This window comes from Lepisosteus platostomus, chromosome 2 (assembly GCF_059453375.1).
Source record: "Lepisosteus platostomus isolate fLepPlt1 chromosome 2, fLepPlt1.hap1, whole genome shotgun sequence".
NCBI classification, from domain to species: Eukaryota; Metazoa; Chordata; class Actinopteri; order Semionotiformes; family Lepisosteidae; genus Lepisosteus; species Lepisosteus platostomus.
The window spans coordinates 77,108,023-77,123,432 of NC_142612.1; the positions used below are offsets into that span (position 1 = coordinate 77,108,023).

Here is a 15,410-nt window from a genome sequence, read left to right on the forward strand (position 1 = left end):
TGATCAGGTTAAGCAGGCTATAACTTGTGAGAGAACCTAAAGGGAGATACAGTGCTGTCCATCACCTCTGAGGGTTTTCATGTTTAGAGGGCCCTGAGACAAACTTACTAGACAAACTGTAATAAAATAAATGTACAAGTAATAGGTTTATTCCATGCTGACAAGAGGAGAAAGAAAACACAACATTTCGGCCTTGGAGCCTTCTTCAGGTGTGCTCCAAGGCCGAAATGTGGTGTGTTCTTTCTTCTCTTTTCAGCATGGAATAAACCTATTGTTCCTTCGCAGCCTACACATGCTGACGCAGCTACCCACCTAAAATAAATTTATATCACATTCTATGTGCTATTTCATAATACTACAGTATATACAGTATATGAGATGTTTTTCTACTCACAATTATTTTAGTAATAATTTTATTAATACTGTAGGTTGCTTTGAATGTTCTGTTCTCTCCGCATTTTTATGATCAAATTGTCTAATTCTGCAACAGATCTGTCAGTTAAGAGAAAGCTAATGGGGATTCATTTAAATTTTCAGTGTCTGGAGCTCTTTGGATTATAAAATAGATCACGTTTGTTTTCAGATGCACATGCTGTATATTCCTTTTATAAGTATCTTTCTGCTCTTTCCATTAACTGTGTTTTCTCTGTTCCAATAGTTTGATACCTGTAGGTCGTCCCTCTGATCCACCACAGCCACACTGGAGAGATCAGGGAGGAAATACATCAGGGACTCAGTTGGAGAGAATGAAAAGTTAAAATCATGATGAATGATGAATTTAATTCTACTAATGTAATGTCTCCCTTCTGTTGTTCTTTTCTCAGAATGATAAAGCAAGCAGAAAATAAAAATTATAAGCATGCATAAAATAAAAACTGAAATTGTATTACACAACTCCATGATTGTACTTTTGCTCTTCGTATGCCTAATGAAGACATGACCTAAAAGCTTTCCTCTGAGAATTGAAGCTTTTGTGCTTCATTTTATGGTGTGCACATGAGAATAGCACTGCACTATATAAATACCTTAAACTGCAATACTTTGGCTTTTGACAGGACAGGAAGAAAACTGGTATGCAATGTTGCTCCTTGCAGAAGTAGCATTGATAGCTTTTTTTACAAGTGCTCAAAAGCCAGTCTGTCAGCCCTATGGAACACGAGATCAGCCTCTTTTTTCAAAAGATGGAGACATCACCATAGGAGCCATATTTTCCTTTCACAATAAACCTGTTGTTGTGAATCAAAACTATGAGGTCAACCCAGGACAACAAAAATGTATACAGTAAGTGATTTCTTATTTTAAAATGAAAAAAAAATGTGTTTTCAATTAAGTATTATATTTATTTAATTTTATACTGAAATACGTTTTAATATAACAATAGTTTGTGAAATAAGACCATGGGTTTTCCTAACAGTTTAAACCCAGAGGAATTCCAGTATGCACTAACTATGATGTTGGCTATTCAAGAAATAAACAACAGATCTGATATTCTTCCTGGTGTATCTCTGGGCTATAACATTTATAATGGTTGCACTTCAGTAACTTTGGCATTAAGAGCTGCTTTGGCTTTAATGAATGGAGAAGGAAATGACACTCATTCAAACAGTTCCTGCACGAGATCACCTACTATTCCTGCAATAATAGGACTTTCGGGGTCTTCACAGACAATAGGACTTGCAAGAACTGCTGGACCTTTTAACATACCAGTGGTGAGAAAATGTTTCTTATTATGAAATGTACAGTATGTCTTCATGTTTTTCTATGTGTATGCATCCAAGTATCTTTATTTTTTAAATTCTGGAATGCACATGCATTTTAGCATTCTTAAATATTGTATTGTTTTGTTTCCTTTAGATTAGTCAATTTTCAACTTGTGAATGTCTCAGTAACAGAAGGGAGTTTCCCAGCTTCTTCAGGACAATCCCCAGTGATTATTACCAAAGCAGAGCCCTGGCAAAGCTTGTGAAGCACTTTGAATGGACCTGGGTTGGAGCCATTAGAAGTGACAATGATTATGGTAACAATGGGATGGCTACATTTGTACAGGCTGCCCAGCAGGAGGGGATCTGTATTGAATATTCAGAGGCCATTTTCATAACTGATCCTCGTGAGAAATTTCTTAAGGTTGTAAATATTATTAAAAAATCAACTTCAAAAGTAATCGTTGCTTTTACATCTTATCTAGACTTTGATGTTTTGACAAAAGAGCTTTTGATTCAGAATGTCACAGGTTTGCAGTGGGTGGGCACTGAGGCATGGATAACAGCCAGAAAACTTGCATCTAGTGCAGGATATAAGATACTGGGTGGGGCCATTGGATTTGCTATTCCAATTGCAGAAATACCAGGACTGAAAGAATTTATACTAAATGCTCATCCATCAGACATAACTGTTAATACCGGCATAAATGAACTTTGGGAGAATGTATTCAATTGCAGCCTGAGTTCCCAGAGTGATGCGAATGTTAAGCCATGCACCGGGACAGAATCTTTGGAAGGAATAAATAATGAATACACTGATGTATCTGAACTGAGGATATCCAACAATGTGTATAAAGCAGTGTACGCTGTAGCTCATTCACTGCACGACCTAATGTCATGTCAAAATGGACAAGGACCTTTCAACAACAGGACATGTGCAAATAAAGCTAATATAGAACCCTGGCAGGTAAGAAAAGGGTGTGTTTAGTATTAAAATTAATATAAGACAATGGGTGTGGAGACAATTGAATTTTTAATAAACAACTTGATATTGGTTTAATTCACTTCCAATGTTACCTTTTATAAAATGGAAAAAGAAAGAGGAGTTGCAAAGAAAGTTATCTACTGTATAAGGCCCAAAATTTAAAGCTGAAATCTAGCAATATTAATTTCTATTACTTTTGTAGTTTTTGCAACACAGATTTATTTTTTCATATATTTTACTTTAAAATATATTAAATAAAGAAGAAAATATGAGAAAAAAAAACATTTTCAAAGAGTTTTAAAATATCCCTACTATGGACAGGCTGGTTGTCCAGGGTGTATCCTGTCTTGTGTTCATTGCTGGCTGGGATGGAGTCCTGCTTTCCCATGATCCTACTGTATGTTAAATAAACACTTTATCAGAGTAATATATTTTTTGGATTTTTCACATATGGATTACAAATATTCCTGTTTTATAAGGTGCCAGTTATTATAAATATTTATATTAGAAATGCATATAAATCTAAAAATAAATACATAAAATATAAATGTAAATGTTATTACAAACAGGTAATTTCCCCCTAGGTGCTACATTACTTGAAGAGAGTTCATTTCACAACTAGGAGTGGAGAAAATGTCTATTTCGATGAAAATGGGGATCCAGTAGCACGATACGCAATAGTAAACTGGCAGAGGAACAAGGAGGGAAATATAACATTTAAAACTGTAGGCCTATACGATGCCTCTTTACCAGATGGACAGCAGTTTGTAATGAACAATAACAGTGCACTGTGGGCAGGTGATCAGAATCAGGTAAGATTTTCACCTTCATCTTACCATTTTCAGATTACCAAAGCACAAAATAATTTTCTATCAAACCTTGTTTTGAACTACAGACTTATCATTATTTGCTAGGTACCAAGATCAGTCTGCAGTGAGAGCTGCCTTCCAGGCACTCGTAAGGCCATTGAGAAAGGGAAGCCAGTCTGCTGCTTCATGTGCATTCCTTGTGCAGAGGGAGAGTTCAGTAACACTACAGGTAAACTATAGACATAAGACATTTTATTTCAAACAGCACCACAGGTAACATATTAACAATTCTTCAATTCTTCAATTCTTCTTGTAATATCCTATAATTGTATAACTGTGTTGTAAACCTTAATAATGTGGTCATTAAAAATCCCAGGGCATTTCTTGAAAAGAGTAGGGGTGTAACCCCAGTGTCCTGGCCAAATTTCCGAACTTTACCAATCATGTCCTCCTAATAACCCCCTGCTATGAATTGGCTTCATTACTCTGCTCTCCTCCCCACTAATAGCTGATGTGTGGTGAGTGTTCTGGCGCACTATGGCTGCCGTCGCCTCATCCAGGTGGATGCTGCACATTGGTGGTGGTGGAAGGGAGTCACCATTATCTGTAAAGCGCTTTGAGTGTAGTGTCCAGGATAGCGCTATATAAGTGTAGGCAATTATGATTATTATTATTATTATTATTATTATTAGTATTATTATTATTATTATTATTATTAATAATAATAATAAAAACCATAAATATTATTCTAACATAAATCACAGTCACAGTTGCTGTCATAAAGATTTTAATGTTTCATTGTTTTATTTGATAACTTGGATTAAATTTGCTTTCAGTAAATAAGCAATTACATTAAAAATGAGCCCAGTTAAAATAAATGAATCTAGTTTTTTTTTTTATTTCTAGATGCAGTGGAGTGTGCTAAGTGCCCTTTGGAGTACAGATCTAATGAACATCGAAATCAGTGTGTCTTAAAAAGCATTGAGTTTTTGTCTTTTGGGGAATTAATGGGAAAACTCTTAGTTGCATTCTCTATATTTGGGGCCTGTCTAACCATATTCATAGCTCACATATTTTTCAGGTACAGATCTACTCCTATTGTAAGAGCCAATAACTCTAAACTGAGTTTCCTTCTGCTCTTTTCATTGACTCTGTGTTTCCTCTGTTCACTTACTTTCATTGGCCAGCCCTCTGACTGGTCCTGTATGTTGCGCCACACAGCATTTGGGATCACATTTGTCCTGTGCATCTCTTGTGTTCTGGGGAAAACAATAGTGGTGTTAATGGCCTTTAGGGCTACACTGCCAGGCAATAACATCATGAAATGGTTTGGGCCCAAACAGCAGCGCTTAAGTGTTCTTGCTTTCACACTTGTACAGGTCTTGATTTGTGTTCTTTGGTTGACAATATCACCTCCTTTTCCACACAAAAACACAACATACTATAAAGAAACCATTATTTTAGAGTGTGATGTGGGATCACCTGTTGGATTTTATGCTGTGTTAGGGTATATAGGATTCCTCTCTGCCATGTGCTTTGTGCTCGCTTTCCTGGCTCGGAATCTACCTGATAACTTCAATGAAGCCAAGTTCATTACATTCAGCATGCTCATATTTTGTGCTGTCTGGATCACCTTTATCCCAGCCTACATCAGCTCCCCTGGGAAATTCACAGTGGCTGTGGAAATATTTGCTATTTTAGCTTCAAGTTTTGGGTTGCTTTTCTGTATTTTTATTCCAAAATGTTATATTATTCTTTTAAAACCTGAGAAAAATACAAAAAAGCATTTGATGAGTAAAGTACCTTCAAAGTCACTGTAAGAATGAAACAAATCCTACAAATCTAAAATGAAGATTGAATTAAATCTAAAATCATTAGTCCTTAAAGAAGACCAGAACATATTGCTGCAAAAAGCAAAAGAATGCCCCTTTGTGATTTTTTAATGAGACTGCTGTCCTTTGTGTTATTTTTTTTCATTGTTATTTCTACAGTATGTAATTGTCTGTTAAACTATTTTTTAAAAGGCTTCCATTTTCATTTTCTGTGGTGAAAAATGTTCTTCATATTTCAATCCGTCTCATGTATTTACAAATGAATAACAGGTCCAGTGGTATTTAGTATATTATAGAAAATGATCTTACCCTGCTTTACATTAGAATAATGTAGAATCCTCTCACAGAAAAGTATCACAGAGTGAATTGGGGATGTGGGACGACAGGTGTCAGGGATTATCTTGATTTAAAGAGTGCAAAGAATGGCCAGTGTCTCCATAAGGGCAGTGCCTTTTCATTTCTTGTTCTTGAACTTCCAGTTAATCAAAGATCTCTCTTGCATAGAATCAGAGCTCAGAGGTGACATGTCTAACTGGGCCTGTGACTGTGAGGGAACAGTTAGAACAGGTATAAATACACACTGCCTCATTACTCCTGGCCATCTGCATGCAGCCATTTGATCAATGAGCCCTGAGCAGTGAGCTCTGCCCACATCCAAGCCATTAAAGGGACACTTTCACACCGCAATGAGAATGAGTCCTGTGACATGGTTGGAGGGCTTCAAAGTCCCCAGTGATCAGGATTTAAGGGACTCAAGCACCCAGGAGAGGACTCAGACTCCAGGAACTTCTGTGAAGACCAGCAGAGGAACACTACAACATCGAATTCCTGCCCCACTATCCAAAGCTGAACTCGAAGAAAAACAAGGGGGCATGAGGAACCACATTGTTCTAGATGGATGAAGAGGATGCCCAAGAACCGCTGACGAATAACATGGAGATTCATCCCTTTCTTTGGTGTGGCGGAAGTAGGCACAGAACTGCTTTTGGTTTCAGAGAACAACTCTGCTGGACTTTTCCTTTGGGACATTGGCTTTGGTAACTGGGGTCCATGGGGTTTTTGCACCGGTCTGGAATGTGTGTCCCTTGCAGACATTTTTTTGTGTCATAGTTTCTATGTGTCGGGTAAACTGTGAAATGTTGTAATTGCTAGAGAATAAAAAGGGCAATTATGTACAGTAGATGAACTGTCTCGTCCAGCCTGTGCATGCACTGGTGGCTCTGGAAGACAAAAGAATGTGCTGCAGGGGGGAAAAGAGTCCTAACACCTTAAAAACTGCTAGGTGACTTAGGTACAAAAGCTAAAATTATGGTGCATTTAGGGTTCACTATCTGTGACAAAAGGACACAGCGTTGTGGCACGGCAGAGTTTACTACAGGCTAGGAGATGGTGCTGGTTTATGCTCTGAGCCCATGTACAGTATGACTGTGATTAAATACCAGGTTAGGCAAAAGAAAGCTGCAACCACCATATTGGCATGGTTAGCAGATTTAACAGGAGGCTGCAGGTGTGACTGAGGAGTTTAGGGTGGAAACGTAACAGGACTCAGGTAGCACTGAGCATGATTCAGAAAGTGATGCGAGCCCCTTGACTCACCATGTACTCTACTGCTATACCATATAGCTTTTTTCCCATGATAGAAGGCTTGGCCCTTTGGTCTAGTGCAGTACTGTATGTCGATATCTAGGCAACAATGTTTCTTACACTGTACACTCTTAGCCCATGAGCAACCACCTTGGAACCCCAACAGGGACAGGACAAAGCTGCAACCATCACACCAGGAATGGAGGTTTGACAAAGCCAGTTTCAGCACTCATGACTTATGTGTAACAGGAGCTGGTCTGGGCTCCTGAGAAGCATACTGTAGTTCAGGACCCTGTGCAGACAGTATAATCCAGATGTACTGTAAGTGGAGAAGGACATCAGGAAAGGTACAGCAGGATCAGGACGGGTTGACAGACAAAAGGTGGTGATGGGGGTGATCCAGTGCCCGGGGAGCTTGGCGAAGGCAAACAATACAGACAGTCCAAAGGGAGAAACTGGTGGGCAGTCCAGAGTCCAGGAACCGGGGGATCCATCCGAGACAAAGTTAAAATCCAGTACGGAATCTGGAACAGGAACAAGGAGTTAAAACGTTAAAACATAATGCCCTGGATGGTCAGGACGTCAGGGAATAAGGCCTGCCCTCGGGCTACCCATGAGCCCGGGGAATAGGTAAGCCTTGTGGCGTCCATCTCCCAGTGCTGAGCGGGAGTGCCCGCCTTAAATGTTTATGGACAAAATGACGGACAGGTGCACGTAATGAACTAAAATACGAAAGGGTCGGATCGCCCTTAAAAGGAGAGATGAGGATCGTGAAATTATGGACATCTTCATCTTTGAAGTCGTACAACAACAGACAACAGGAAATTCCCACATGCCTGGCCCCCCATAGCAGGTAAATTGAAAAGTAGCCTGGAAACATCACCTTGTGATTCAGTGCGAAATAATCCTTTCTACGTGGCAGTAACCTTACCAACTAAAATGCATCAGTCTCATCTCATGCTTTGCAGGACCGATTTGACCATATAGTTTTTTTTCCTGCCATCATTTAAACACAGTGGCCCCCTCTAAGTTGCTACTTTTCCACAATCGCATCAGCAGCTTAGGCATTAAAATCTGTGATCCTAGTCATGGTACCAACAAAATGAGCACAGTCCCGTCCTTGCCAGGATTTGATGCCAGCAGCCATATTACCCTGCAACTCACTACTGGCAACCCACTGAGACTAAGCTGGTGTGAGCCTGGTCAGTACCTGGATGGGAGAAATCCTGGGAAAAACTAAGGTTGCTGCTGGAAGAGGTGTTAGTGGGGCCAGCAGGGGGCGCTCACCCTGCGGTCCACGTGGGTCCTAATGCCCCAGTATAGTGACAGGGACAATATACTGTAAACAGGCGCCGTCCTTCGGATGAGACATAAAACCGAGGTCCTGACTCACTGTGGTCATTAAAAATCCCAGGGTGTTTCTCGAAAAGAGTAGGGGTGTAACCCCGGCGTACTGGCCAAATTTCCCATTGGTCCTTACCAATCATGGCCTCCTAATAATCCCCCTCTATGAATTGGCTTCATTACTCTGCTCTCCTCCCCATTGATAGCTGATGTGGGGTGAGCGTTCTGGCGCACTATGGCTTCCGTCGCATCATCCAGGTGAATGCTGCACATTGGTGGTGGTAGAGGGGAGTCTCCATTACCTGTAAAGCACTTTGAGTGGAGTGTCCAGAAAAGCGCTATATAAGTGTAAGCAATTATTATTATTATAATGCTCGGGGTGGAGCAGTGGCACTGTGGCTAAGGATCTGTGCCTGTGGCTGGAAGGTTACTGGTTCAAATCCTGCAGCTGGTTGAGGAATCCTACTTCGTTGGGCCCCTGAGCAAGGCCCATAACCCCAGCTGCTCCAGGGTCGCCGTATAAATGGCTGAACCTGCGCTCTGACCACAAACTTCTCTCCCTGTCTGTCTCATGGAGAGCAAACTGGGGTATGTGAAAAGACAAATTCCTAATGCAAGAAATTGTATATGGCTAATAAAGTGATCTTATCTTATCTCTTATTTAAACATGACCACATACAGCTCCTTTTAAGCATACACTGACTGCCTACTGTCATTTTCATATCCAAATAATTTTCTGATAAATTATCTTCTCTTCCAAAAGGATTCAGTTTATATCATGACATGTAATTGAAATTTCCTAAATCAGGGTTTAGATACGCCAAAAATGAAGAAACTTTTAAAAATCTCAATGCACTGTACAGAGAGAGGAACAAAAAAAAACAGTATGCCGACCCAGGAAAGTAAACTTACATGGTATAGCACACAATAAGATGATATCCACTGTGTGGAGCCTGGTCTATGATAGGGGAAAAAAGCCTGAATGAACAAATCTCAGATTAAGGGGTGTTCAAGCAGAGGGACAATGTGATTTGTTGAGAATTAAATGTTGATACAGAGTAGTTTGTGTTACCACAAGAGCTGTAGCATTATGGTCAGTGTTATCATCAGAAACAGAGTGTTAACAGAAATGTTATGCAGGTGGAAATCCTTGTTATGTTTCCAACGTTAGCTTCAAATGAAAAGACACAGACACCACACCTGTAACTTTAAGAAGCTGATCTGTATTGTGAGACTGGAGGTAGGGCCCATGATCTTCACCCCCGCTCTCACAGATCTGCTGAAAAAGTCCAGCTAAAGCTACAGTGCAGCTAGAGCACTTAAAATAAACAACACTATCTATATACTGTACTTCATCTCTCTATTACCAGAAAGCTGCTTAACACTCAAAAGGTGAGAGCTTGTCCTGGATAATCAAACCCAGGGCCCAAGAGCAGGGAAGCAGGAGCACTATCCATCATGCCACAGTCATCTACACAAATTCCAGCTTTAGCCTGAAGTGTGAAATTGGTTTTAGACAGATAAAGAGTCTGAAAATGTATAAAAATATTTAAGGAGAAGTTTTTTGTTATTAAACTCTAACGAGATATCCAATAATCAGATGTATCACAATTTGTGTTTTAATTAAAAAAGCTTAATTAAAAAAGCTTAATGTGAGCACCTAGTGTCTTGTAACTGGAAGATTGCTGTTTTTCTGTTCTCTTTCCCCAGGCTGATCAAGCACTAAACAAACCTCTGAGAATTGATGCTTTGTTGTGAGATTTCACATGACTTCATCCAAGGTCAAGCAGAAGAATCAGTACTGTATATAAGAACTTTAAGTATTTGGAACATGGGCATTGTGAAAGAAAAGACATCCACAATGTTGCTGTTTGTTGGAATAATTCTAATTGCACTTTTCTCAAGAGCTGAAAAGCCCATTTGTCTTCCATATGGAACACAAGAAGTTCCCCAGTTTTCAAAGGATGGAGACATTACAATAGGAGCTATTCTGTCAATTTATAAAGATTTCATTGTTGTAAATCCATCCTTCAAAGTAGACCCAGGACGTGCCAAATGTGAAAGGTAAAGGGATGAAGATTATTATTATTATTATTATTATTATTATTATTATTATTATTATTATTATTATTATTATTATTATTGTTGTTGTTGTTGCTTATAGTGATAGATGCAATTGTAGAAGTAAAACAAAAAGAAACATGTAATCCTTTATGATTTCAGCATTTGTTGAATTTTCAGGAATATTACTATTGCTGTTGTGAATTCTATCTTAATTTTCTTAATTTTCTCCACAGTCTGAACCCAAGAGTATTACAGATTGCTCAAACTATGATCTTTGCTGCTGAAGAAATAAATAATAGTTCAGAGATTCTTCCTGATGTTTCCCTGGGCTATAAAATATATGATTCCTGCCGCTCTTTAACTCTGTCTATAAAAATAGCACTGGAATTACTCAATGGGCATGAAAAAGGATTTCTTTATGACCAGTCCTGCAACAAATCATCTTCAGTCCACGCCATAATAGGACAGTCCAGCTCCACACTAGCAATAGGCATTGCTGCAACTGTTGGACGATTTCACGTACCAGTGGTGAGAAACTTATGCACCTTAATAAATAAATAAAAGGATTATTTGTAGCTTGTAAAACCTATTATGGGTATATATACAGTATATATGATTTTGTGTTAATATATGTACATTTATTATACATGTGAGTAATCCCTATGTTTTTGCAAGTGTATGTTCTGGCCAAATTAAAAAAAAAAGTATTTATTACACATAAGATTAATAATATGGCATATTGTCTATTTTCTTCCAAGATGTTACACTTTCACAAAAAACACATATTATGTTCCCATGTTCAGTTAGTGTAAACCAAATTAAATTATGTATTGATGCACTAATAGAATTGACAGTGACATTGTTATCCGGCAAACCTGAATATATTATTCTGTTTTTTTATTCAACCACATATCTGCTTCATAAGCAGAGATATTTGGGAAAGAACAAAAGTTAAGCTCATTTTATTTTCCTATCCTGAGCATCAGTATTGATTATTATAGACAAAGATCACTAGTAAATGAATAAAGGAAAATATTTCTGTTATATCTCTGCATTGACATTTTCTCATTACTGTGGTAAATTACTTTAATATATATTTAAATATATCACAGCCATGAATTGGATTGAGCGGTTAGAAAATGGATCTATATTATCTTATATTATATATTATATTACATTTGGCCTGCCAGGTTTTTTAGATTGTTTTAATAAGTAGACAACAGTTTCATTTATTTTAATATTTATATGAAAGTATTCACCTTACAGAAGCCTGTGATGACTAATATTGAGTTCTTCCATTTTCCATCTTTTTTTCCTGTAGCTAAGTCATTTTGCAACCTGTGCCTGTCTCAGTAACAGAAAAGAATTCCCCAGCTTCTTCAGGACAATTCCAAGCGATTATTATCAAAGCAGAGCCCTGGCAAAGCTTGTGAAGCACTTTGGATGGACCTGGGTTGGGGCCATTAGAAGTTACAATGATTATGGCAACAGTGGGATGGCTACCTTTGTACAAGCTGCCCAGCAGGAGGGGATCTGTATAGAATATTCAGAGGCCATTTATAGAACTCAACCAAAGGAGAAATTGCTAAAAGTTGTAAATATTGTTAAAAAATCAACCGCAAAGGTTGTTGTAGCTTTTACAGCTGATGCAGATCTAGATATCCTGGTAAAGGAACTTTTAATTCAGAATGTCACAGGCCTCCAGTGGGTGGGCAGTGAGGCGTGGATTGCAGAGAGATACCTTGCATTTAACGGAGGACAGAAAGTCCTAGCGGGAGTGATTGGCTTTGCAATTCCAAATACTGAAATTCCCGGGCTGAAAGAATTTATTCTAAAAGCTCGTCCTTCAAATGCACCTGGAAACAGTGGCTTAAAAGAGTTTTGGGAAACCACTTTCAGTTGTAACCTAACATCCCAGACAAATGATAGTGTTAATTTATGCACAGGAACTGAGTCTTTGGAAGGAATAAGTAATCAGTACACTGAGATTTCAGACATGGGGATACTGAATAACATCTACAATGCAGTATATGCCTTTGCTTACTCATTGCATAACCTCTATGCATGTAAAAATGGAGAAGGGCCTTTTGAAAATCAAACCTGCGCAAACAAAACTAAACTAGAACCGTGGCAGGTAAGTTTTCTTGTATTTTATAAATGTTCAAAAATAAATGCAATGTTCTGATGTGAACAGCTGCAGTATTACTATTTTTAATACTTTGTGATTTACAAAATGGGTTTTAAAAATTACATTTACAGTCTTCATATATGCCTATATTTGTGAATTTTAACTTCCTAAGAATAATACATATTAAAATATTATCACCTGCTTATTTCCTTTTAACATTTCATTCTTTTAAAATATAAAGCAGAACATGAAAAACAATAGTTTTCAACTTTGTTTTCAAAAAGAGCTTTGTTGAATTATTTATTTTTGTCCTTCTTGGTGGAAATGACAGTTACATTTTGCTGAAAAAAACATATAATAAAACATATAAAAAACTATATAATTTCTACCCACAGCTTCTGTGGGCAGCATTGTAGCAATTTAAATAAAAGTCGTTTTAACTTCAAATATTTTCACCTCACCCAGTATCAAAAAGTGGAAGAAAGTGGACAGGACAGTTACAAGCAGAACTAAACCCTGGACAGGTTGCCAGTCCATCACTGAGCACACAGAGGGATCATTAGACAGGAACAAGGAGGTCCTTTGGAAAGTTAGAGGAAACCTGAGCACCTGAAAATGTAAAGAAATAGGCACACACTGTACTGAGAAGGTGTCCCAGTCTGTAGCTGAATCCAGGAGCCAAAAGCTATGGGGTACCAGGATGCTGTCGTGCCACTCTGAAATGATTGGTGTCCAAATGCTTTGCAGAACATTATCAACATCACCGTCACTTATTTTTTTACGTACTGCAGGTGTTACATTATATGTCAAGAGTTAACTTCACAAACAGAAATGGGGAGCATATCTATTTTGATGAAAATGGGGATCCAGTAGCCAGATATGCCATAATAAACTGGCAGTATAACAAGGAAGATATCACAACATTTAAAATAATTGGTAAATATGATGCCTCTTTACCAGAAGGAGGGCAATTTGAAATCAACAATGCAAAGGTTGTATGGCCAGGTGATGATAATAAGGTAAGTATTCTTCTAAATTTTCATATTCAGTGAAAAGTGACTGTTATCTTAAGTTATCCTCCTTAAAATCATATACAGTATGTAATTATGGTAAAAGGAAACCAATGTCCAATTTAGCAGAGTGAAATCAAGGTGAAAGCACAGTGAAGGAAATGGAAACATGCTAAAGTGTACAACATACAGTAGTACAGCACACTATGACAACTCTATCCTAGTGTAGCTACTGTACAGTACCTTAAAGAAAGGAAAATGCTACTGGGTAGTACTGTATATATTAATCCATATACAACTGTAGTTACAATATACTGTATGGTTAATATCAATCCTGTTTTGAATGCAATTATGAAACAACACTTTCTTACAGGTACCAAGATCGGTCTGCAGTGAGAGCTGTCTTCCTGGGACTCGTAAGGCCATTGAGAAAGGGAAGCCAGTCTGCTGCTTCGTCTGCATCCCCTGTGCAGAAGGAGAGTTCAGCAACACTACAGGTAAGCTTAACACACAAGACATGTTATTCCAAATATACAGTATAAAAATGTATACAAGTAATTGGAACAATGAAAGATAAATAATTTGCTATGAAAAGGCTGACAAAATAAAAGTACTGTAATTAATAAAGAGAAGTGAAATTCTGATTTTCTCTGAATTAAAATTGAAGTAGTTAATTTTGTCACATTTTCTAATTTCAGATTCAATTGAGTGTTCTACATGCCCTTTGGAATACAAATCAAATGAACAGCGAAATCAGTGTATCTTAAAAAATATTGAATATTTATCTTATGGAGAATTAATGGGAATAATTCTAGTTACATTTTCTGTATTTGGAGCCTGTCTGACCATTATTATAGCAAATATTTTTTTCAAATACAGATCTACTCCAATTGTAAGAGCCAATAACTCTGAACTGAGTTTCCTTCTGCTCTTTTCATTGACTCTGTGTTTCCTCTGTTCACTTACTTTCATTGGCCAGCCCTCTGACTGGTCCTGTATGTTGCGCCACACAGCATTTGGGATCACATTTGTCCTGTGCATCTCTTGTGTTCTGGGGAAAACAATAGTGGTGTTAATGGCCTTTAGGGCTACACTGCCAGGCAATAACATTATGAAATGGTTTGGACCCACACAGCAGCGGTTAAGTGTTCTTTTTTTCACGCTCATACAAATTTTGATTTGTGTTCTTTGGTTGATAATGTCTCCTCCTTTTCCTAACATGAACATGAAATACTATGCAGAAAGAATCATTCTGGAGTGTGATCTGGGATCTGCAGGTGCATTCTGGGCTGTGTTAGGATACATTGGATTCCTCTCTGTCATGTGCTTTGTGCTCGCTTTCCTGGCTCGGAATCTACCTGATAACTTCAATGAAGCCAAATTCATTACATTCAGCATGCTCATATTCTGTGCTGTCTGGATCACCTTTATCCCAGCTTATATCAGCTCCCCTGGAAAGTTTACAGTGGCTGTGGAGATATTTGCCATTTTAGCTTCAAGCTTTGGGTTACTTTTCTGTATTTTTATGCCAAAGTGTTATGTTATTTTATTAAAGCCAGAGAGAAACACTAAAAAATATTTGATGAGTAAAATGCCCTCAAAATCACTGTAAGTCTGAGTTGAATATTAAACTTCCAACATTTAAATAGTTTAAGTTACTTTATATAACTTTTAATTAAAAAATAAAATGTAATAGCAGTAAGTATTGTTTTTTATTAAAAATAATTCCCTCCAATGTCTATTTGTTTAGTGGATATTTTCCCTATTTAATGTTTTAGTTGTTCTCTAAATAATCATAACATAAATATATTCAGAATATCATCAGAATATGTGCCTGGGACATTGTTCTCTTACTTGTGACCATTTTGTCTGAGAAGGAAAATAGTCAAATGAACCATTCTTTGACTTCTTATCACATAATAATAAAAAAAGTCAGATTTTTTAAAAAGCTTAC

General features: G+C 37.7%; 2 protein-coding genes across 3 annotated transcripts; both read left to right on the forward strand.

The window, feature by feature from the left end:
• Nucleotides 1-1,078: 1,078 nt before the first annotated feature.
• On the forward strand, nt 1,079-7,420 carry LOC148677227 (extracellular calcium-sensing receptor-like). Its single transcript, XM_088643759.1, has 6 exons — nt 1,079-1,281; nt 1,415-1,709; nt 1,855-2,667; nt 3,270-3,497; nt 3,600-3,723; nt 4,401-7,420. Exons 1-6 carry the CDS (start codon nt 1,079-1,081, stop codon nt 5,312-5,314), a joined length of 2,577 nt encoding a protein of 858 aa, XP_088499885.1. The 3' UTR covers nt 5,315-7,420.
• A 2,650-nt stretch (nt 7,421-10,070) lies between these two features.
• On the forward strand, nt 10,071-15,407 carry LOC148677228 (extracellular calcium-sensing receptor-like). 2 transcript variants are annotated; one of them, XM_088619437.1, is made up of 6 exons: nt 10,071-10,318; nt 10,552-10,846; nt 11,640-12,452; nt 13,238-13,465; nt 13,830-13,953; nt 14,155-15,407. In XM_088619437.1, exons 1-6 carry the CDS (start codon nt 10,086-10,088, stop codon nt 15,066-15,068), a joined length of 2,607 nt encoding a protein of 868 aa, XP_088475563.1. In that variant the 5' UTR covers nt 10,071-10,085; the 3' UTR covers nt 15,069-15,407. The 2 variants fall into 2 exon arrangements, with proteins under 2 accessions (XP_088475563.1, XP_088475565.1); XM_088619439.1 differs by lacking the exon at nt 13,238-13,465.
• Nucleotides 15,408-15,410: the final 3 nt, after the last annotated feature.

What these genes read in the sequence shown, in the direction of transcription:
- LOC148677227 (XM_088643759.1), top strand. Translation starts at nt 1,079, where the DNA reads ATGTTGCTCCTTGCAGAAGTAGCATTGATAGCTTTTTTTACAAGTGCT. An exon ending in GGACAACAAAAATGTATACA is followed by an intron (nt 1,282 to 1,414) that starts GTAAGTGATTTC and finishes TTTTCCTAACAG; the next exon opens with TTTAAACCCAGAGGAATTCC. An exon ending in CTAATATAGAACCCTGGCAG is followed by an intron (nt 2,668 to 3,269) that starts GTAAGAAAAGGG and finishes ATTTCCCCCTAG; the next exon opens with GTGCTACATTACTTGAAGAG.
- LOC148677228 (XM_088619437.1), top strand. Translation starts at nt 10,086, where the DNA reads ATGGGCATTGTGAAAGAAAAGACATCCACAATGTTGCTGTTTGTTGGA. An exon ending in GACGATTTCACGTACCAGTG is followed by an intron (nt 10,847 to 11,639) that starts GTGAGAAACTTA and finishes TTTTTCCTGTAG; the next exon opens with CTAAGTCATTTTGCAACCTG. An exon ending in AGAGTTCAGCAACACTACAG is followed by an intron (nt 13,954 to 14,154) that starts GTAAGCTTAACA and finishes TTCTAATTTCAG; the next exon opens with ATTCAATTGAGTGTTCTACA.